This window comes from Bufo gargarizans, chromosome 1, assembly GCF_014858855.1.
Source record: "Bufo gargarizans isolate SCDJY-AF-19 chromosome 1, ASM1485885v1, whole genome shotgun sequence".
Classification (NCBI taxonomy): Eukaryota; Metazoa; Chordata; class Amphibia; order Anura; family Bufonidae; genus Bufo; species Bufo gargarizans.
The window spans coordinates 695,932,442-695,957,466 of record NC_058080.1 but is presented as its reverse complement, the minus strand read 5'-3'; the positions used below and the strand labels follow the sequence as shown (position 1 = coordinate 695,957,466).

General features: G+C 41.4%; 1 protein-coding gene across 1 annotated transcript; it reads right to left on the bottom strand.

The window, feature by feature from the left end:
• Positions 1-7,635: 7,635 nt before the first annotated feature.
• On the bottom strand, positions 7,636-20,969 carry LOC122936434 (granzyme A-like). The gene is made up of 5 exons (XM_044292589.1): positions 20,841-20,969; positions 17,017-17,155; positions 16,069-16,207; positions 9,597-9,866; positions 7,636-8,507 (listed from the first exon to the last, which is right to left on the bottom strand). The coding sequence occupies exons 1-5, from the start codon at positions 20,890-20,892 to the stop codon at positions 8,352-8,354; spliced, it is 756 nt and encodes a 251-aa protein (XP_044148524.1). The 5' UTR covers positions 20,893-20,969; the 3' UTR covers positions 7,636-8,351.
• Between the last annotated feature and the right edge of the window lie 4,056 nt (positions 20,970-25,025).

Sequence of the window (25,025 nt, the reverse complement as noted above, 5' to 3'; positions counted from 1 at the left end):
GGGTCACTTAACTGTCACTGAACTACCTCAGCACGACCATAGGCTGCAAACGTGCGCACGAGCACAGTCATCACTACACTAAGATTGACACATAGAGGAATAAAATTTATGTCATGAGTGTGTCAACTATTGACAACTCTTTGCGGTTGTTTGCGGTGCGTTAAACGGGGAGTTTGGTCTGTCAGAGTTTGGTCTGTCACTATGAAGCGGGCGTAACCCTTACACTACCTGATCGATACAACATCATACCTGATCATATACACACACTGGATGTTTTAAAGCACGTTATTCCAAACAATTTAGGAATGTTACGGGATTTATGCCCTTTATGGATTAAAACCCGACTCTGCGTCAACTACGCAATTTTCCATGGGAGTTTTGCCATGGATCCCTCTCCGGCATGCCACAGTCCAGGTGTTAGTCCCCTTGAAACAACTTTTCCATCACTATTGTGGCCAGAAAGAGTCCCTGTGGGTTTTAAAATTCCCCTGCCTATTGAAGTCTATGGCGGTTCACCCGTTCGCAAACATTTGCGTAAAGTCGCTTTCGCCGTTCGCGAACGGAAAATTTTATGTTCACGACATCTCTAGTCTTTAACAGGTACAGCTACTACAAATTTGGTGTAGTGATGAATCATTGTCATGGTGTAGGTATATCCTGAGCGACTTGGTTCTAGCTTTACATCATCAATAGCCACTATTTCTAGAGGTGTTCAGCTTACAATGGGATGTAATGGTGCTCTTTAGTCATGTCTATCATTTCTTCCAATGGCACAAGTAGAACATTCTCGACACCAATTTTCAATATCTTCTCTCATTCCAACCCAATAAAATCTTCGGCGGATGGTAGCTTCTGTTTTTTGTACACCAAAGTGTCCTGACCTGTCTTGGTACTTTTCGAGGACAATTCTGGCATCTCGGCGTGGTACTATAATTTTATGCAGCCGATCCTTGGTGACGGGATCTAGGGTTCTTCTTAACATTAGTCCCTTTTGCAAAAACAGTTGCTTTCTGTGTCTCCGTAGCTTGAGCAGCTCTGGATCTGAATTCTTTCTGCGGATTCTTTCTGGTGTTCTTCCAGTGGTGAAGAAATCTTGTAGCTCACCTAATACTCTGCTCTCTGCTTGCAACTTGATCCACCTTTCTTTCTCAACTTGCTGCCACCACCATGCTTCACTTTAGGCAGTGGTGTACTGCCAATAGAGGCAGACCAGGCAGCTGCTATGAGGTCTGTGGGGAAGGGGGTCTGAACGTAAAAAAATAAAAATAAATATCCCTGCCTCCTAATTAACTTAATTCAGGCTCCTAATCTGAGTCCCTGCCCTCCGACTTCCTCTGTGATGTGCTTTGTCCTCCCTCTCTTAACCACCAAGACTTCTCATGGCAGGTGCATTGGTGTGTGACACATGGGAAGAGGATGTTATGTGCTAGGTGCTTAGGAAGGTGAGGTGCGGGGTATGTGCTGTGTTCAGATAAAGAGGATCGACTGGACACACCGTCATTGAGCACACACTCCCAGGTACAGAGCTGCAAATGTAGTGTCCCACTAGGTAAATGTGAGCACTACACAAGGGTCAATTGGGCCACGTTGTTCTCCACCTCCTGTGGAACAGTGGCATTGTGTTTAACAGTCCATTTTAGTGTATTTTTATATGTATTTATGTGTATTTTCCCTGTGATGTGTGTAGCAGGCCTATTAGGGTGTAGTTCTTCCTCCTAGACACTAGAGGGAGCTAGGGAACCCCTAATATATATAGTTAGGCCCAGACAGGGAGGGGGTGGTCTGTCTGCAGAGTCAGAAGCAAGAGGACACTTTAGCCAGAGTGGAGCTGAGGTGTAGACTCTGACATGCAGCTAGACAGCCCAGGCTTCTAGCTGATCACCAGGGGAAGAGTTTACCTCCTGAGAAACCTGCAGTTCCCATTACAAAGCAGAGCAGAGCCAGTATTCCAGCCAGACAAGAGAGCTGAAGGGCATAAGGACTTTACTTAAAGCAAGGATATATACCTGAGGAAGTTTTCTACCAAGGATAAAGCCAGCATTAGGGCATACGGGCCTTGGGATCAAGACAGACAGGAGTTCTGAGGAATAGTGCACAGGATTTCTGAGGAAAGGTGCAGCCTGTTCTGTAAGTGTTTTAACCCTCTGAGTATCTTGCAAAGAACATTGTACCTGCCATTGATGTGAAAGCCTGCTTATGATTGCTGCTGCCAAGTGGAACTGAACCTAGCATGTAAAAAGTTAACTGTTTCCAATAAAGGAAGTTTTGGTTCACCATAACAACGTGTTCCTCAATTATTCCTATCATAAATCGGTGTGCCACCGTTACCGGCACTGGCGTCACGAATTTAAAGGGATCTTGCCACCGGCACTTTAAACCTGCAACATCCAGGGCACCTCACCTACCACCGGCCTGGTCCCTATATACAGAGAGTGCCCCAGAGGATCCAAGTGCCAGCCTCTCCATCACTGCTGTACGCCTGCCCGGGGTCTCCCATAAACTGTGAGTAACCAAAAGCAACCCTCGTTTCCCTATTAACTGTGACCTCACCATCGCAATACCCTGCAGGGCTGCGTACTGCACATACATATCATGGTGTCAGACAGGGACTGTTCAGCTGGAGAATCCAAGTGGCTGTGCTGCCTGGAGGAATAGTGATGGGTGAGAGGCAGAGTCATGTGTTGTAAAAGTGTGCCGGGGTGCAGAACAGTGATGTGTTGCATGGGTGAAGGTGTGTCAGAACTATTGGGTATGAATAAAGTCCATAATTATAAGGCCTATATAAGAGTATGGACATGAGCCTAAGGGACAACCATTTTGTCTTATTTTAAGGCAGAGTGAATTCAGGATTTTTTTTTACTCTGAAATTGCTAACCTAAGGTTTACGATATATACCAAATTGTTTACCTAGGTCTGTTTTGTGAGAAGGAGATGTCCCAAGGCCTAGATAAGACAATGTATTTGAGTTCTGATGATTTTAGTGAATATAAAGACTCTAATCTTTCTTTGTGGTTTTTATATTAATCCATATAGGAGTAGATTGATTTTATATTATCAATTTTAATAGGTGTGCTGAATATATAGTATATATATAAGAGTATAGTCCTCATAGATATATTCAGTTTTAAGATTAGAAACGAGGTATAAACTCCTCTGTCATGTTTAGAATCTGTCTCAGTGTAACACACAAATTAATTATTTCTTTCCTTGAATGGAGAAATGTGGACACAGGTGATCATGAACAAACCCTGTCTCCTCCAAGAACAATGAATTGAGATAGCCCTATTTATCTTGATTTAATTAAGTCTGGTCAAAAGACTTAAGGATACACAAGGTAGTTGACCAAGTATAAAAGTCATTGTCTCTTCAAGATCTTCTCAAGGTTTTGTCTGAAACCTTAGATAACATTTATTGCTATTATATAAATAAGAGAAATAAGTGAGTGCTTCGATTTTAGTATGGAATACTAGTGCCATCTAGTGTTAGGGTAACAAAGATCTAGGGTATATTTTTCCCTAGAGGGAGGTTCTATTAATTATAAAGTGAGGTCACTAGTTAATGATAAAACTTGGCCAAGCCCTTTCTAAGATAGGATAAAAAGATGGTATGGGCTGACAGAAGGGGATCTCTCTCTCTCTCTGAACATCATCAAAAGACCAGATCCAACCCTGACCACCTTGCCGGTCATTGGAGGCAGCCATCTTAGAACCATCGAAACTGATTTCTGTTAGCTGACATTTTGGTATAGTATAACCTTACCTATATTTTATAGGATAATTAATTAATATAATACATATCTATAGATATATTCAATTAACCATACTTTGTGTATAGTATCTGTTTTGGAATAAGATTGGGGTGTACCTGCAGCATCATCCTGAAAATTAATCCAATACAGGGAGATTGAAAATATACTAGTGAAAACACGGTATTATCTCCAAGGAACTGAATTCAGTTCTAGACCAGTATGGTTGATAATATATATATATTTATATAGATAAAAGATAAACCAGATTTGGGTTTAATCGGACATTTGTCGGCTGAGAGAAATCAAGTATTAAATTGACTTTTAAAATAAGTGAGGGGTATTATTATAAGAAGGCATAATTGTATATATATATATATATGTTCTCAATTATTTTTGTCTTTACCACTATTTTGCATATCATTGAGTGAATTTTATTACCACCAATTTTATTATATATATTATTTTGCACTATAAATCGTATTAATAAATTACATATATATTTTGTCTGTAACTGGGTTTTGTCTTCAATTCAACGCAGATCACGAGCTTGTTTTAGCTTGATATTTATGATAATAAGTTAGAATCTCCTTTATTACCGATTTTAATTTATTCACATAAATCATATAGACTATCAATCGGAGACAGCATAAATATTCCGACAGGTGGTGGTGCTTAACTCCAGAGGAGCCTAGCATTTACAAGCTGAAATACAAAATAAAGTCTCCTTGTGTCCCTCAGATGTCACCGAAAGAGTCAGTAGATTCTACGGGTGTATGGGCAGACTAAGAGTGCATTCACACGACCGTATCCGTTCGGTGGTCCACAAATCGTGGATCAGCAAAATACAGTAGCATCCATGTGCATCCCGCACATTTTTGTTGACTCCACTGAAAAATAGTTTTTTTTACAGAAGTGGACACGAATGAGACATGTTCTATAATTTGCACCATAGCCTCACAGATGTGGAAAATACAGTTGTGTGAATGCACTTTTACAGGTATTGTTACTAGCTGTTCAGTGTTATACATAAAGAATCGGTCTGGCGGCATAGTGGAAAGCTGGAGGACTACTCCTGTGTTTGCTAGTGAAAAGAGGGCATTGCAATGGAGGGGCTATGGCAGGTAGTGGGAGAAGCATGGTACAGGGCATGGAGGGCCAATTCAGATTCTTGCTATGAGGCCCAACGATGTCTATGCATTCCCCTGACTGTAGGGATGATATTGGGCAGATGATGAACAGTGCCTGTTTTTCTCCAAATATAACGCTTACAATTGAGGCTGAAAAGTTCAGTCTCGGTTTCATCAGAACAGAGAATCTTGTTTCTCACAGTCTTAGATTCCTTTAGATGTTTTTTTCTTTTGCAAACCTTCATGTCTTGTACTGAGGAGAGACTACTTTCTGGGCTATTTATGTCACTCTGCCATAAATCTCAGATTGGTAAAGTGCTTCAGAGATGGATGACCTTCTGGAATTTTATCCCATCTGCACACAGGATCTTTGGAGGTCAGCTAGAGTGACCGTAGGGTTCTTGGTCACCTTTCTTACCAAGGCCATCTGCAGCAGACTAAAAATGTTCTCACTTGGCCTCTCTCATAAGGCACTTACTCACGACCTGGCAGGCCAACTAGCGCAATTCGAAAAGACTCACTGGGTCACAAAATTGTCTAGACACCAAGGGCAATGTGCTTACTTAACTGTGCAGACACCAAATACAATGCATCTGCACCTCAAATGTTCAGTCACCCAGAACCATGCACTCACTTAGGCCTGTTTCACACTTGCATTGTGGCATTCTGGTTTTGATAAGCCAACCCAAATGGTTCAGTTTTGTCCCCATTCATTATCAATGAGAACAAAACTGATCAGGATGCATCAGGATACATTCTGTTCCATTTTGTTGCATTTTTTTGTTTAGTCTGCAAAACGGAAAAAAAAGGATCCGGCAGCAAAATCAGTGTAAGTCAATGATGCAAAATCCTAAAAATGGATCTGTCATCCATTGGCTTACAATGATTTTAGTGCCGGATCTGATTTGTTCCGTTTTGATGTAACACAATCGCATCCTAACGAAACAAATGCATCTGGATGTGTTAACATCAAACTGAACCGTTTTGGTCTCAAAACCGGAAACCAAAATGCAAGTGTAGAACAGAACTTAACTATCCAGAGGACAGCACCCACTGTCCACACACCCAAGGTTATGCACTCATCTATCCAGACACCCAGGACCATATACTCACATACGCTCACAATTCTGTCTTGACCCCCCAAAGGCATGCGCTCACTCAACTATCTGGACATCAAGAGCCATGCATTCAGTATTCTGTCTAGATACCTAGAGCTATGCACTCACTCAACTACCCAGATATTAAGAGCCTTGGACTCACTCACCTATCCAGACACCCAGGAACTGGCCATACAGCTGTTGGCTGAACAATCACTTGGCCAACATCTCTCCTGTCTCCCTCCCGGTTTCCCCATACACGTTTGGCTCATCAGAACACATCTGTGTATGTGATGGGGAGAGCGGAGGAAATCATTGACAGACAGTTCTGGTGGTGGTTTATCTCCCCGGAGTCCAAAAGGATCGGGCAAAAATTTGCATTTCCCCTGATCTTTGTCTCTCCAGAGTCGGAAGCTCTCCACACACATTAGGGTGTTGGTGGGTTTGGCCAACAAAGGTATAATGTGTATGGTCAGATTAAAGTGGTATTTCCAACACAGACAATGGGGGTTTATCACTAGGATATGCCCACATTGTCTGAAAGGCACGGTTCCCACCTATGCCGAGAATGGAGCGGGGAGAGCTGTGGCTGGAGGACCCCAAGGTTCCTGGGGTCCGGCCAGCACCAAGCACTCACCCCATTCAAGTGAATGGGAGCGCACTGCGCTTGCGCGGCCACCACTGCCATTGATTCCTATTGGGCAGATGGAAATAGCCGAGCCAGCACTCGGCTATTTTCAGCGGCCCCATAGAAATGAATGGAGGGCAGCTGCACATGCACAGTCCGCCCTGCACCACCCTTCCTCGCTCCATTCTTGGTGTAGGTGCGGGACCCAGAGATGGGACCTGCACCTATCAGACAATGGGGGCATATCCTAGCGATATGTCCCCATTGTCTGTGATGGGAAAACCGCTTTAGGGATACAAGCCACCTGTGCAGTGTAAAATTGAAATGTTTAAGTGTATTACGTGTATGATTGAAAAATTATACAGTCAGAAATCATTTTTTTATAGATTAGTTTATAGCACGGCTTACACAAAAATCCTTCATATTTAAAAGCACAAGACACAAAAAGAACCTCATTCACAAATAGCTTTAACCTTGTAAACTAAAACACTAAATAACAACAACCATAAACCAAAGCATGTATGTCATGTGTGGAACCATGCCAACTGATTGTACCCACTAAATTGAACCACACATGTAGTATAGAAAAATATCTTTATTGCACATAATCATATCAACTCAATATTACACAAAAATACAATATAAAATCTGCGGGTGAGAGCTATAGAGCAAAAATCCCTTGTCTCTATCACTCTGATTGCTGTTGGTGATACTTATTGGGATATCCCTAAGTTGGAGTCACGTAGTTCGGACCATATTTGATGGGGGACCCAGTGTGTGCCCTGGCTATGTGTGAGATGAGTATTGGACTTTTTTCTACTGACCAGCCATAGATGACTGCACCATACCCTATAGCATTAGCACTTTATTATGCGTTACCTGTTTGTGTGCATATATTACCTGTATATGTAATATAGGTTTATAGTGTTTGGGGGGGGGATTTTTGCTCTGTAGCTCTCACCCGCAGATTTTATATTGTATTTTTGTGTAATATTGAGTTGATCTGATTATGTGCAATAAAGATATTTTTCTATACTACATGTGTGGTTCAATTTAGTGGGTACAACCTTGTAAACTAAGCAAGAGGGTCTGTAAGGGTACGGCCGTGCTGTTTCCGGAGTAAATTAAAGAAAGAGGCAAAGTCGTATCTGTCTTTTATACTTTCTCTCTTTCTATGATCCACTCCTGATTTATGGTAGTTTCCCAAAACTGCATACAGAAGCCTGACAGTGTGACCATACCCTTAGTATTTTGGATCAGTCTATCCAAAATACATTCATTCTATAGAGACGGAGGTACTGCATTCAGAAAGTGGTGGTAGCACCTAAGCGTAAGCTGAAAGGACAATCTTTTGGCATGTGTCCCATCCCATTATATACTATGGCAAAATTGTGAGCCTATCCAAACGGCCTTTGCTTCCCTTAGCAACCAATCACAGCACGGCCTTCATTTTTCAAGTGCAGTGTAAAAAAAATCTCCAGAGTGCACACGGCCTAGCTAATATAATGGCGCAATATAGATGACACAATTCAGCACACCCCTTTTTTTTTAATAGAAAGGGAACATAACGACACGTACATTCAGTAAGCCATGTTTTGTGACATGGTTCCTGTACTTGCTTAAGGTCATTTATACACGAGGCCCAGTATACTGGTATTTATCAAACCTAGCTTTATGGAAAAGTGGTGAAGCTGCCCATAGCGACCAATCAGATCCCAGCTTGTATATATTTATACTGTGTATGTTTCCAATTAATCCCCGCCGGTTGTATCCCGAATCCATTTAAGATAGATGTCTGTAAGTCGTGTGTAGACGCCGGGGATCCTTGGGGTGCCGCACTTTGGAGATCCAAATGAGACAAGGCCGACATATTTTTTATCACAGATCAAAGGACCTCCGGAGTCACCCTGAAACAGATCACAGAGCACAGTTATTTTATGTCCACAGTTGACGTTTCTGAGCCTTCCACAGGTTTCCAAACAGTCTTCAAGACTTCTGCTTACAGTCCGTGAATGAAAACATTCTGTTTCAAGGTTCTCAGACTCCCACTAATTGTAGGAATAAAGGTATAAATAGTTTTTTATCCTAAGCCATTTTTGTCATAGCTTCTGGAATTTACTTGTGGCATGGTGTTTTTCAAGAAACAGTGTGGTAACTACTTTACTATTAAAGGCTATGTACACCTTTGTTTAAATGATTGTAATTGTACTCATTTTAAGCTAAAAATCATTTGTTCAATTGGTCTTTATTAAAAATATTGAACCCCTGTCTTTGTGCAGCCTTGAGTTTCTCTAGCAAAAGGATCTGAATTTGCACTCTGTTCCGTCAGGCAGTTCAGCTGAAGGGCACCTTATCTATTAAAAACACACATTATAGCTCAATTCTTATCTTACTGATTGGAATATTGCTTAAATAAGTGTTTATGACCTCGTAGTGAAAGTACGATTCACACAGCTAGACAGTTAAATCTTTGTGACAGAACAGCTCAATATTTTTAATAAAGACCAATAAAAAAAAAAAAAGATTTTTGGCCCAAAATTAGTAAAATGCAATCATAAATTATTTGAAGGTACACATAGCCTTTAAGGCTCTCATACACTGTACTCAATTGTCAGCTGAACCCACAGAGAACAGTGGGTTTGGCTGACACTCTAATATGTATGGGGAGACCCGGAAGGATTGGGCAAAATAAATATTTTCACACTGTCCTTTTGTTCTTCCACTGTCCCCACAGAATATACATAAACATTCGGCCAAGCTGAATGTGTATTTGTATGGGGGAGCTAGGAGGAAATTGGAAGAGATAGCTGTTGAACAAAGGATCGTTTGTCTGACAGCTATTGAATGTGTATGGGGGCCTTTAGGGTCTGGGTCCATATACAGTAATACTTGGATTCAACAGACAAGTGAAAGCGTCATATAAAATGATCAAAACTGTAAAGTAACAAGAGCCATTTAAAAGGTGGGGGTAAATACTATATAATACTACTACTTACATTACATGAATCATCGTTACGCTTTTTAAGAGGTCCTGCGCACATCATACTACTGGTTATGGGTTGATTTTTCGAGTATGCTTTCTTACACGTCTCATTGTCAACAATTTCCAGATTCGCTTCTCGAAGGACATTTGATGATATCTTTTTCCTAGAATCAGTTAGTCCCCACCCGGCCACGCTACATATTTTCTTTGCTGCGATTTTTTCCTCTCTTTTTGGTAGTGCGATAACAGTTACGTACTTGTTCAGATTTGCAGGTTTCTCCAACTGTAACAGAATAGATATACACCAATCAACCATAACATTAAAACCTAATCTTGGGTACTATGTGGATATGTGCAGCAACCAATGAGGAGCTGGAACAGAGGATGGGAGTGATAGTGGCTCTGGCTGTCACAATCAATCACGTCAGCTATCTCACATCTTTGCTTCCTAGGGCCGTGCAGTGAAAGGAGGGGGCACCCTTTCTTCCCTAGGGACACATCCTGATTCTGGGGCTCCTGTCCACGTGATGTGCCCCCTTAAGTAAATGCTGTAAAAATTAAAACTATTAACTATTTTTTGTCACCTTGCCTCACAAAAAGTGTAATTAATGGAAACCATACTTAAGGAGAGGATTGTGGACCATCTAAAATCCCATGGATTGAAAGATGAAAAACAGCATGGGTTTACTTCAGGGAGATCATGTCAAACTAATCTTATTGATTTTTTTGATTGGGTGACTAAAATAATAGATGGAGGAGGTGCAGTAGACATCGCTTATCTAGACTTTAGTAAGGCTTTTGATACTGTCCCACATAGAAGGGTTATCAATAAAGTGCAGTCTTTGGGCTTGGACTCCCATATTGTTGAATGGATTAGGCAGTGGCTGAGGGACAGACAACAGAGGGTTGTAGTCAATGGAGTATATTCAGACCAAGGTCTTGTTACCAGTGGGGTACATCAGGGATCTGTTCTGGGACCCATATTGTTTAATATCTTTATCAGCGAAATTGCAGAAGGCCTCGATGGCAAGATGTGTCTTTTTGCTGATGACACAAAGATTTGTAACAGGGTTGATGTTCCTTGAGGGATACACCAAATGGAAAAGGATTTATATAAACTAGAGGAATGGTCAAAAATCTGGCAACTAAAATGTAATGTTGATAAGTGCAAGATAATGCACCTGGGGCGTAAAAACCCAAGAGCAGAATATAAAATCAGTGATACAGTCCTAACCTCAGTATCTGAGGAAAGGGATTTAGGGGTCATTATCTCAGAAGACTTAAAGGTAGGCAGACAATATCATAGAGCAGCAGGAAATGCTAGCAGAATGCTTGGGTGTATAGCAAGAGGAATTACCAGTAGAAAGAGGGAGGTGCTCATGCCGCTCTACAGAGCACTAGTGAGACCTCATTTGGAGAATTGTGCTCAGTACTGGAGACCATATCTCCAGAAGGATATTGATACTTTGGAGAGAGTTCAGAGAAGAGCTACTAAACTGGTACATGGATTTCAGGATAAAACTTACCAGGAAAGATTAAAGGACCTTAACATGTATAGCTTGGAAGAAAGACGAGACAGAGGGGATATGATAGAAACTTTTAAATACATAAAGGGAATCAACAAGGTAAAAGAGGAGAGAATATTTAAAAGAAGAAAAACTGCTACAAGAGGACATAGTTTTAAATTAGAGGGGCAAAGGTTTAAAAGTAATATCAGGAAGTATTACTTTACTGAGAGAGTAGTGGATGCATGGAATAGCCTTCCTGCAGAAGTGGCAGCTGCAAATACAGTGAAGGAGTTTAAGCATGCATGGGATAGGCATAAGGCCATCCTTCATATAAGATAGGGCCAGGGGCTATTCATAGTATCAGTATATTGGGCAGACTAGATGGGCCAAATGGTTCTTATCTGCCGACACATTCTATGTTACTATGCAATACCAAGTGATCAAAAAGTTGTATGTACCCCAAAATGGTACCAATCAAACCGTCATCTCATTACACAAAAAATGAGACCCTACCTAAGACAATCGCCAGAAAATGTAAAAAAATATGACTCTCATAACATGGCAACACTAAAACAAGATTTTATTCTGTTCAAAAATGCTTTACCGTGTAAAAGACACATTAGGTGTCACCGGTTCCGTAACAACCTGCTCTATAAAAATATTACATGATATACCCCCTCAGGTGAGTGCTGTAAAAAAATAAAACCTGTGCCAAAACAGCCATTTTTTGTCATCTTGACTCACAAAAAGTACAATACCAAGTGATCAAAAAGTCGTATGTACCCCAAAATGGTACCAATCAAACCGTCATCTCATTACACAAAAAATGAGACCCTACCTAAGACAATCGCCAGAAAAATTTAAAATATATGGCTCTCAGAACATGGCAACACAAAAACAAGATTTTATTCTGTTCAAAAATGCTTTTACCGTGTAAAAGACACATTAGGTATCGCCGTGTCCGTAACAAACTGCTCTATAAAAATCTCACATGATATGCTCTGCCAGGTGAATGCTGTAAAAATAAAATGAATAAAAACTGTGCCAAAACAGTCATTTTTTGTCACCTCGCCTTACAAAATGCATAATATTTAGTGATCATAAAGTCATATATACCCCAAAATGGTACTACAACTCAAAAAATAAAAACCAATGCCGTACGTAAACCAATCCATCAAAATCTACGCTGCAAAAGCCATATGGCACACCTTCCATTGTTGCCGTATTCAGGAGAAAATGGGTAACAAATTATGGGGTGCTTTTTCTCCTGTTACACCTTGTGAAAATGAAAAATTTGGGGCTAAAGCAACATTTTATTGGAAGAAATGAAACTTTAAATTTTCACAGTATTCATAAGTATTTCCAAATTCCGTAAAACGCTTATGTGGTCAAAGTGCTCAGTACACCCCTTTATATATTCTTGGAAAGGGTGTAGTTTCCAAAATGGGATCACTTTTTGAGGGTTTTCACTGTAGTGGTACGTCAGGGTCTCTTCAAATACAAAAAAAAACATTCTAGCAAAATCTGCCTCGAAAAACCATATGGCACTTCTTTCCTTCTGACCACTGACATGTCCTCTGAAAGCGGTTTTCTACCACATATGGGGTATTTCTGTAAACTGCAGAATCAGAATAATGTATATTGAGGCTTATTTTGCTGTTAACATAATAAATCTACAAAAAAAAATGAAATCTTGAAATTTCACCTGCATTTTCCTTTAATTCTTGTAGAACACCTCTAATGTCCTAAAAAAAATTTGACATTTACAAAATGAGGCAAACATAAAGTAGACATATGGAAAATGTAAAGTAATAACTAATTTTGTGAGGTGTCACTATCTGCAATAAAAGCAGAGAAATTTATTACCACAAAAATTGAGATGTGTCAGATTTGCAAATACCGGCCTGGGATTTAAGGTGAAAAGGGGCCTGGTACTGAAGGGGTTCAATAAGGGTGAATGTGTTTGCATAAATATTTGTGTTGTTTCTTCTCTATTGAGGAATGTTTAATAAATCCATTTTGCCATTTTAGTTGAAGGGAGAAAGGCACCCTCCTAGTCAAGGAGTTTGGTGGGGAGGATGTTTACTTTCTGAAGTGCAAGGTGAAATTTCCTGGATGTATACTCAGTTGGTGAAAAACTGTCTTTAAGTGTAGTCAGGGGGGAGGGGCACATGGAGCATAAATCCCTGATATGGTCGTCTTTCCATATTTTCATTTCAGCGGGGAGTGCTCCAATAGTGGAAGGTGATAATATTTTAGGAGACTGAGCAAGTATTAAGTGCCTCAGGCTGCAATACTATTTGTAAATGTACAAAAAGGACTAATCATTCTATAGAGTGGAGATGCCACAATTTCTAAGGGGTTGGTATTACAAACTTTTAGAATAATTAGCTATAAATATACGCAAATCTATAGTACAAGTTGCCTAGTAACAACTTTACTTCTTTTGTGGGTGACCACCATTTTTTTCTTAAATTGTGTCACTTCAACTTTTTCTAATGTATAGGGGAAGTTATTTTAAGTATTTCTGTAATGTACTTGATTAGCTAATTTTGTTGACTTTTATTTTTAAAAAAAATGGCTCTGAAGTTTTCCATTAGCAATGTTCTAAAAGAGCATTTGAAATGATGTTGTCTTGATTCTGCGGGTCAGTAAGATTACTGTGATATCACATTTTTATACTTTTTCTTGAGTTTTAATACCTTAACCCCTTAAGGACCTTCACCGTATATGTACGGCGGAAGTCCGGTCCCTAAACATGGCACCCACTCGCACGTGCAGTGGGCGCCATAGCACTCAGGTTTCCGCTATTTTAAATAGCAGAGACCCGCAGCACATGTATGCAATCAGCCATAAGGTTGATTGCATACATTTTACCCTTCAGATGCCGTGGTCAAATGTGACCACGTAATTTTTGCAGTCCGACTCCGATAACAGCGTTCCCCGACTGAGATCGGGGAACCTGTTACATCTCTAAAATAGCCCAAAGCCTCAAGCAGGCTTCGGAGTCTATTGCAGAAATATACCAATACAGGACACTAGGTGGCAGCATTGTATTGTTATATTGCAAATTAAGTGTTCAATAATGGCTATATAGCCATCAATGAACACAATGGGCAATCTAATGATTACCAGTTATTGTCACCCAAAGTGACTTAAAAAAGTAAAAAAAGTAAAAAAAAGTTTTTTCTAATAAAAAAAACAAACATAAAAGGTAAAAGGCTGTGAATACAGAAGTGGATGGCGCAGGCACGGGATTTCGTCAGCGATGCTGCGAACTCTGACATCAATCAAGAGGAGCAGGGCGGGGCTAGACGGAGGAGCAGGGCGGGATAAATGGTTAGTAGAAGGAGCCTCTAGGTGCTGAATCAACGCCCACATAGCACCTAGAGGCTCATTAACATATTATAAAAGTGTTTTTTTAGGAGAACGGCCGCAGGGACAAATGTAAAAAGAACACTGTTACGTACTGCTTACATTAGCACATCACTAATGTCAGTCAGCTACATAACAGAAATTATGATGGTAGAAACCCTTTAACAGTAACCTCCACAGCCCCCCGCCCCTTAACACTGAACCCCCCACAGTGGCCCATCCTTTAAAATTGGACCAGCCCACCCCCTTAACTTTGACCTTTACAGCAGCCTTCCCCTTTCACAGTGACTTTCACAGCATACCACCCCCTTGACAGTGACCTCCACAGGGGCCCGCCCCCTTAACAGTGGCCTTTACAGCAATCTGCCCCTTAACAATGACCTCCATAGCAGACCATCCCCTTAACTGTGACCTCCACAGCAGTCTGCCCCTAGGGTGGCCATAGGTCCAGTTTTAGGCCGGATAGTCCGACTTTCAGACTCCCTGTCCTCCGTCTGACGTAGGGTCTGGATAGACACAAGGATGTCCTTTTGAACAGCTCACTCTCATAAAGCAGCACTGTGCTGTCTGAGTGTGAGCTTCAGGAAGAAAGCCACCATACCCCGCACCCCTGCAGCAGACAGAAGTCTCAATCCCTGTCGGCTGAGGAGTGGGAGGGGTGTGGCCTAACCAGATCGGGGTGTGGATTAGCGGGACCTAGAAGTCGATTTTTTATTTCATTTTTTCAATCCCTGTTGGCTGAGGAATGGGGGTGTGTGGCCTAACTGGATTGGGGGCGTGTCCTTTTGAACGGCTCAGTGTAAGACAGCACTACTGTGCTGTTTGAGCGTGAGCTGCAGGGAGAAAGTCACCCTCCCTCCCACCCCTGCAGTTTACAGAAGTTGATTTTTAACTTCATTTTTTCAATCCCTGTTGGCTAATGAGTGGGAGGGCGTGGCCTAACTGGATCAGGGGAGTGGCTTAGTGGGACCTGGGGGCAGGGTTTTAAGTTCCTCTTTAGAGGATGGACACATTGTGGCAGGGGGTGTGTCTGGGCTCCTTCTTACTGTCTCATTTGCATACCAGATAAACTGGATTTTCAGAGAATAAAATCATCTATTGCTAGAACAAAGGCACATCTTGAAATAAGGTACTAAGTGCTATTAGGCCATGGCTTTACTTCAATAACGATTATCCTGGTAACAGATTTCCTTTAAAGCTCTCCTATAGCAGTGAAAATAAATGGCTGGGTTGTTATGGAAACCTGGAGTAAAACTGTATGTGGAGGCTGGAGGACCTGCGAGCTTCTATTGGCTGATGCATTTTTTCAGAATATCTCAGGAACGTTACGTCCTAGAGAGCCGAGACCTGTTCTAAAACCTTCCCGGACACCTGATGTAACTGTGTGCCAAATTTCGTGATTGTAAATGCGACGGTGCGGATTCCTTTAGTGGACATACACACACACACACACACATAGACTGAGCTTTATATATTAGATTGAGCAAGAAAAGTATTGGAGTACAGAAATAATACATTATCAAGATGTATGAAAGAGGGTGACTTTCAAGATAGTGGAAAGTAGGGCCTTGGTTTATATCCTCTATTACATTTCATTCTTACCTGTAAAAGTTGAATGTCATTCAGTTTGAGACTCTTGTCATAACAGGGATATTTAATGGCTTTTTTAACTTTTATTTTCTGTTGCCCTCGAGTATCGTTCCGTTTGTGTGCGCCTAGTATAGCGAATGATTGATCATTACTGAAAATAAAATTCAAAATCAGCTCATGCAATTTTATGGCAAAATAAAGATCATCAATTGTGATGAGTGAAGTTATGAAAAATTCGATTCAGAGTACGAATTTCACAAAGAAATTTGATTTGTTACGAATTACTTCGCCACAAATCGCATTCATTTGTAAGTAGAGGGCGCAATAACGGAGAATGACGATAGTGCCACCTCCTGTCATTGCACCCCTCAGACAGGCCTCCATTTTAACATTGGATGCTGTTGGTTTAAAAGAAATACATATTCAGCTTATCCATTTGCTCACGGAAAGGCCGTCGCGGGCCCCTCTGATTGAAGAAACCACATGTCATCATGCTGATCGGGCGCAGTGACGTCATCACTGATTTGGCGCAGTGTATTCAATCAAGATTGCTGCAACGGCCTATCCGTGAGCGAATGGATTAGGTGAGTATGTATTTTTTTTTTATGCCATTTCAGGAAAAATATATTTCTTACCATGAAATGCGAGGAAATTCAGCTTCGCGGTGAATCAAATTTTTCCTGAAACTCGGGTCGAAGTCAGTTTGTTTGGCTTCAATTTGCTCAACACTAATCATTGCAAAATATATGGCCTTTGTCAGAGGCTCTCTATTCTGGAGTATAGGAAGGCGGTCTCATCGATGACCCACCACTCTATTTCCGTAAAATGCCCTGATAGAGCATTTTACTGGAAGGTTATGTACATGGGACTAGTCCAGGGTAGCGGTCCCTGAAAAGGACTGTATACTATCCAGCAGATAGCACATCATACAGTCAGCTCAGTGTGGGTGCACGTACTTACATATCACAATGAGCAGCAGTTACAATCCAGTTTGGTTTAATTAATGCCCCTCCACATAGCCCGTTACTATCTAGGAGAGCCATGTATGGTCTGGAGTGTGGAGCAGCCTCATTTCCTCCAATAATATCCATGCAGATACCTGTGGATAAGGACAGATATTGGACATCAGTATGGGGTGGCGAAATAAATACCATGTTGTGTCGAGAGCAATAATGTGGAATGCTTCAGGCCATAGCCAACTATTTATTAGGAACCCAGCAGACGTTCAGGATTTATTCCGATTTTTTATGTAATTTTTAAAGCTAAAACCGGAAATGGATTAAAAAACAGAAGCAGAATCATAACATAAGTCAGAACATAACGTACTTTCTTTCACGTATCCAGACCTGGTTTGGGCTTCAAAACTGCACAGCCTGAACATGACATGCTAAGGCCCCTTTCACACGGGCAAGAATTCCATGCGGGTGCAATGCGTGAGGTGAACGTATTGCACCCGCACTGAATCCGAACCCGTTCACTTCAATGGGGCTGTGCAGATGAGTGGTGATTTTCACGCATCACTCTTGCATTGCGTGAAAGTCGCAGCATGCAACGCAGGCCCCATAGAAATGGGGCTGCGTGAAAATCGCATAGCATCCGCAAGCAAGTGCAGATGCAATGTGATTTTCACACATAGTTGCTAGGAGATGATGTTAGTAAATTGATTAAAGGGAACCAGTCATCAACTTTATGCTGCCCATACTAACGGATGAGTTGATTTCAGCGCTCTGTCATTTATAAGTTAAAAGTAAGTGGTTGCAGAGAACCAACATCACAACCATTGCAGACTGGGCCTGGAAAAGAGTCCCGGCCACCTGAGAAGAGTCCTGGTTATTCATGAATTCCTGCTCTGCTGCCCACCTGCTGATGGCTGACAGTCTTCTACCTAGTTTTCTCCCTTTCTCTCTAGGAGGGAACTGCCAATCATCAGCAGATGGACGAGGAGAGCAGGAGATTATAAATAACCAGGACTCTTCTCAGATAGATTTCACACTTTTCTAGGCCTAGGCTGAAATGATTATGATGCTGGTTCTCGGCAAGCACTTACTTTTAGCTCATAAGTGATACACCGCTGAAATCAGCATTTCTGTCACTATTTTATGCTGCCCTCAGTAAGGTCAGCATAAAATTGATGACAGGTTCCCTTTAAAGTCAATTTACTGTATTATTTTCCATTATAACATTATATAATAAAGGAAAATAATAGCATACTTAACACAGAATGCTTAGTAAAATGTTGCTTGAGGGGTTAAAAAAAAAAAGAACTCACCTTATCCACTTGATTGCGCAGCCGGCATTGTCTTCCTTCTTCTTCTTTGAGGACCTGCAAAAGGACCTTTGATGACCTTTGATGAATGAAGATAGAAGGATCTTCTATCTTCATTCAGTAGGACTTGTGCTGACGTCACCGCGCTCACCACGTCATCAAAGGTCCTTTTGCAGGTCCTCAAAGAAGAAGAAAGAAGACGATGCCGGCTGTGCGAACAAGTGGATGAGGTGAGTTCTTTTAGCATTCTGTATTAAGAATGCTATTATTTTCCCTTATAACCATGTTATAAGGGAAAATAACAACATCTACACAGCACCGAACCGTCTGGGTACCACATTCAGTTTTTTATCACACGCGTGCAAAACGCATTGCACCTGCGTGATAAAAACTGAACAACGCAACGCAATCGCAGTCAAAACTGACTGAAATTGTGTGCGCACTCGCACAGGTTTCCCTCAATGCACCCGGGACGCATCCGGAGCAAATCCGGGAAGCCCTTCTGAAAGAGGCCTAAGGCTGGGTTCACCCATGTTTTTTGTGGCAATTTTCAGTACTTCTGTGGGGTGTTTTTTTTTTACCAGTTTTTTCATCTGCAGTTTATGGTGCATTATTGCTGGAAAAAATATTTGAAAACAAATGTGCTGCCATTTTTTGTGTCTCTAGCAGGATGTTGAAGCTTGATTAAATATGCCTGGGATGGCTAACCTGCTGCTATCCAGCTGTTGTAAAACTACAATTCCCACCATACCCTGCAGTAGGTTGATAGATGTAGGCAGTCTGGGCATGCTGGGAGTTGTAGTTTTGCAATAGCTGGAAAGCCGCAGGTTGGCCATCCATGAAATATACCAATAAAATGTGAACCATGCTGTAAATGCAAGGACTAGCCTCAATGGTGCCAGACCCCTCTGAGAATTAGAATACCATACACCCAAATACGAACAAGAGAGTATTTGGCGGCACCCACCAAAGTATTTTAATAAATAAAACCCATGCTATCTACTACATCTTGTATTTTGGTAAGGTGTCTCAGTGGTCCTGAGCAGATCTGTACAAGGAAAACATGCAGGTTAATGAGCACTATCTAACCCTATTATGCATCTGACCCTTATGCTACAAGCCCTACAGTGATCCTAGCCCATAATCCCAACATGTCATGTTTCACTTGTGGCTTATCAGGGAATCTAAACAGGCAAGTAGAACCACATAAACTACCTCTAAAAAATACTGCTGTGAAATTGTCGTAGAAATGTTGCAGTTTTGCCACAGATTCCATCCTCATCGCAAAATGTGAAATCTCCGGCAGATGTCCGAAACATAAACAGATTTAAAATCTGCACAACATGTCAAGCTACGAGCAACAGTTTTTGTGGAATATTTCCGCATGGTGTGGGTGAGCTTTTTAAAAATGTCATTCACTTCATTGCTACTGTAAATGCTGTGGATTTTCCACTGACCTTCATGACATCTTCAGTGTCAGCTGTAGAGACGGCTAGTCCCTGATGACTGCCACTCATTTAAACTACTCCACATTTGGGAAAAGAATGAAACCCTGAGATCCGAATTTTATATGTCCATTGGATGTTCACCTACAAGCTATGGACAGAGGTGGACTGGCCCACATGAATAGCAATACATTCTCTGAGACCTGTGGTCCCTGTCTATTATATACATGCCTTCACCAACCTAGATGACTGTTTCTTACCTTCAGTCCATCAACAATTACTGCAAACAACCAGAGGTACTGCATTATCATTTACACTGTCACTGTCCGAGACCACCAGAGATGTACTCATTAACCCATTCTCTGCTCCACCCCTCTAGGAATGTAACCATCAACCCCATTACTTCCCTAGTCCACCAGAGATATCATTAATCCCTTCACTACCCTAGACTACTAGACTACACTACATTTTGACCTCTCCACCATGAGCAACACTGTATAAAAAAAAACTCTTTTTAAATAATTTTTGCCCCTTCACAAATCATTGTATATGGACACAGTGAGGCAGATTTACTAAACATGTCTAAAAGTAAGACACTGTAAACTTACATAGTCTTTAACTGGGCCAGATTTATCACAGTGGCTGAAGCTGGGTGATAAATCTGGCACACTCATAGACTGTCTTGTCTAACTTTACACTATTTGTTGGCTTAGTGTACGCCAAAAATGCATCAAATTTTGGTACACGGTGGCACATGTAAGCCATGCCCCTTATTGGATGAGTTACAAAAGGTGTCTAAAAGAGTCAACATTTAATAAATGTGCAAAGCATGTACACCAATTTGGCACAAGTTGTAACTGAATTCTTGAACATTTTGATTAGTCACACACATTAATAATGCTCCCTGAGATCTCACCTTGACGAGCCAATTCCAAGACCTAAATGTGCTGTAGATTTTAAAGGTTCAGCGCTGTAAATGCTGAATCAAATAAATTATGTGTGCGAGAGTGTATATATATGATGGTGTAGAATATAAAATAATCCCGTAGACTTTCAGTATAATATTTACTTACGTCCATTGATGTGAAGCAAGGATAATACAAATATCATTAGAAGACGCTCCATTTTGAGTGGTTGCCTTGAAGGTAAAGCAGGTTTCGCTGTCTTTCACATACATATATATATATACAATGAGCTTGTCATGTGGTTTGACTTCTGTGAAATACCAGCGTCTTGTGGTTTGTGAGTCAACAAGTTATTACTAATGTGGCCTTCAAGGAAAATAAAAATAAAAATCTTGACGTAAGGATTTAAAGATTCGGTTTCTATCTGTAGTCCCACAAATGGACTATAGGTACTTTATTTTTAGTTAGATTCGTCAGATAGAAATTGAACTATTATAATCCAATAAGGTGGAAATGTAAAGCACAAATATTATTAATATGGTATGCCCTGGTATAACTGTGGAGCTCCCAATGTAAGTAAAGACTGGGTCCAAAAAATGTGGACTGCATGCAAGTGAAATTCTAGCATGAAATTCTAGACCAGGGATGCCCAACCTCTGGCCCCCCAGCTGTTGTAAAATTACAACTCCCACCATGCCCTGCTGTAGGCTGATAGTTGTAGGTTGTTACTGCAGTGGCGTCGCAAGGGGGTTGCGGCGGTGGGTGACACCAGTCTGATGGGGTGAGTCACCCGCCGGACCTGGACCCAACACCACTACTAGCACGCCCCCCCCGGTAAGCGATCTGACTGCTAGAACTCCCCCCTGTTACCGCTTGGGTCGGTCGGCAGGCTCAGTGAAGGACGTGAAGGGACGTCAGTGGCGGCAGGATGGAGCTTGATGGACATTCCCTACGTGACTCGTCCGCACAGGTTAGAACACGATGACCACACGAAGAAGTGGTCACCAGAAGAAATTGAACAGCATTTGGTGTCTCGGTCAGCCAGCCAGCAAAAGTGTGGTGTACCTGACCTAGGTGAGCTGCTGCCAGGGGGGAAAGGTGGTGCTGGGGCTCTAAGCTTTGGGGGGGGGGGGCTTGGGGGGGTGACACTATTTTCTACCGCATCGGGTGACACCAGCCCTAGCAACGCTATTGTGTTCCTGGCATTCTGGGAGTTGTAGTTTTGCAGTAGTTGGAGGTCCACAGGTATGGCAAAAATAGAAAAATAAGAATCCATGGCACTCACCTTTCTCGAAGCCTTGAGAAAGCAACAGAGGATATGAAAGATGTAGCTATTTTACCCCATTTTACCATGCACTGGTAAAATAAACTGGATTAATATTATAGGTGAGTGCCATGGATTGATTCTTCTGTTTTTTTAATGGTTTCCACTGCTCTATTTTGCTGCCACAGAGCACCATCTGTTATTTACCCGATAAGCCTTATTACTCCATTAATTGACTGCTGAGTGGTGCCTACTTAATATTTTTTTGTGCATTTGCAAAACTACAACTCCCAGCAGTTGTAGTTTTGTTACAGCCACAGAGCACGACTGCTCTAGACCCTGACATCGACTTATGGCAGATACCATAGCTATGGATTGATGATGTGCAATAATTCACCAGGAGATGTCCTGCTGAGAAGAACCACATATCTCACTTGTACTTAAAATTGCAAAAAAATACTTTGTACAAAATTTAAATTTATTGTTGCGTCCAACAGAACAACACTGCAAGTAAACAAAATAATACACGAAAAAAAATTGCAAAAAACAATTTGGTCTATCAGTGAGGCAGAAAAATTGAATAAATACACTGTGTCAAAATAACCCAAGGGGTTTTCTAGGACTTCAGTTCTGATGACCCATCCTTAGGATAAGTAATCAATATCAGTAGAAATCCAACATCCAGCACCCCCACCGTTCAGCTGCTAGAAAGATAGGCAGTCATTGCAAATGCAGTGTACGAAGCCGGAAGCAGAGCACCTCATACACTGTGTAGTGGCCATGCCGGGTTATTGCAAATCAGCTCCCATTCTTGTATATGGAGAGTATGTACTTAAATGAATGCTAAAATAAATGTTTTAAAAAAGAGTTGATTAGATTTTAAGGTTCCTCCACATTATTATAAAGAGGACCCGGCACCAGTGAAGTCCATTTAAACACTAAAAGGTCATAGAAACATATTAAAAGCCTTGATCGGTGGGGTTCTGAGTGCCGAGACCCCCAACAATAGCTAGATTCAGGAGAGAGAAGCACATGCATATCACACTCTCTTTGCTCAATACAGGAGAGGAAGTGAGACAGACTTAACTTGAGTGAGTAATTATCTTTACTCGTTCTACAGATCGGTGGGGGTATCAGCACTCAGACCGCACCAATCAAAACTTTTATGTCTCTATGACATATAAAAAAAATTCTGAAAAACTTTGAGACCCTTTAAGTTCTATTTAATTATTTCATGTCCCACCAGCATCAGTAGGAGATTGGTTAACCACTGACTCAACTGTTATGGCAGAGTATATGTGAAACTGGGAGTGACTGGGCCATAACTGTTATATGAATGGTAAGATGATTTCCCACTAGCATGTCATACCACCAACAACGTAACCCCCTGTGCTGCATTTACTGTATAGCTGCCATAGCTGAGTCAATATGAATTTTGAAGCAGAAGCCACAAGAACAGTTTATTTACCTATTGGAAAGATACCGTATCTTGTGTCATTGCCGAGGTTTGGTGGTCTTTACACCTGTGTATACTGGAACAAATTATGAGGACCACTTGTCATCTGCTGCAGCCCCGTATGAGAGGCACCATGACTCACCTATAAGAACTCATTGTACTGATTTACTGGTTGAAATACTAACTTATTTTATTTTAAAAATGGACGTGCGTGACGAGTTTGAATTGATGGAGCACACCATTTTATACAACATATCAGGGGTCATCTATTAAAACTGTTGTGATTTAAATAGATGCTATATGGTCTAATAGGGCACTTAATATTAAAGGGGTTGTACAACTTGTGCCACAATTTTTAGTTGTAAATATGCAACAGGCCCCAAAGGAGCTGGTGCAGTGGATGGTAATGGTAGTGACCCTGATGAAATGTAGTGTCACAGTGTCCTACCACAGGCCGACTATCCCAGGGGTTTGGTGCAGTGAATAAGTGGTGATGAAGGAACCAAACAGAGATTATAGAACAAAGAACATCTTGCTTAGTGGAAAGACAAATAGCGGCACATCCAGCAGCAGTTCATACAAAGTGCAGTTTCTCCTCCCAGATAATGGGGTATGGTGGCTAGCAATGTGGCAGAAGATGACACTAATTCCCTTCCCTACAGCTTTACTCTGGCACCTGTCGCTGTAAGTGTCCATGAAATGATGAAGGCTTCTACTATGCCAATCTTGAGGTGATGGTGTTTTAAAGTGTTTCCCTCACCTTGCAGTGGAGTCTTTATAGCTTGATTGCTTGATTACTCTGCTGATACAAATATGCCATAGTTTACAAATCTTCTGTAGCCTAAGACACTGCAGTCTCTCTGGGGCAAGATGAGCCTAGATGAGCTGCCTCTGGGGTACACATGGCTTGGAGGAGCGGGAGATGGCTCGCATGTAGCCTCATTCCTCACTTTTTCTAACTAGCTTTGCCTCTCCTTTGGCAGGAAGTCAGTCCAGCCCACTCCTACTGCTGCCAAACACTGCCAACCATACCCCATCAGCTGGTAAACAAGGTTTGCAGTATGACATTACATTACATGGAAGTAGGGACTGGAACAGTTCAGAAGGAAAGGTGTAGGGTAAAAAATATACATAAACCTCTCAAATGTATGTATACTAGTGCCAGAAGCCTGACTAATAAAACTGGGGAGCTGGAATTAGTGATGTGTGAGGAGAACTACAAACCAGATTCTAAAAAAGTTGGGACACTATACAAATCGTGAATAAAAACTGAATGCAATGATGTGGAGGTGCCAACTTCTAATATTTTATTCAGAATAGAACATAAATCACGGAACAAAAGTTTAAACTGAGAAAATGTACCATTTTAAGGGAAAAATATGTTGAATCAGAATTTCATGGTGTCAACAAATCCCAAAAAAGTTGGGACAAGGCCATTTTCACCACTGTGTGGCATTTCCCCTTCTTCTTACAACACTCAACAGACGTCTGGGGACCAAGGAGACCAGTTTCTCAAGTTTAGAAATAGGAATGCTCTCCCATTCTTGTCTAATACAGGCCTCTAACTGTTCAATCGTCTTGGGCCTTCTTTGTTGCACCTTCCTCTTTATGATGCGCCAAATGTTCTCTATAG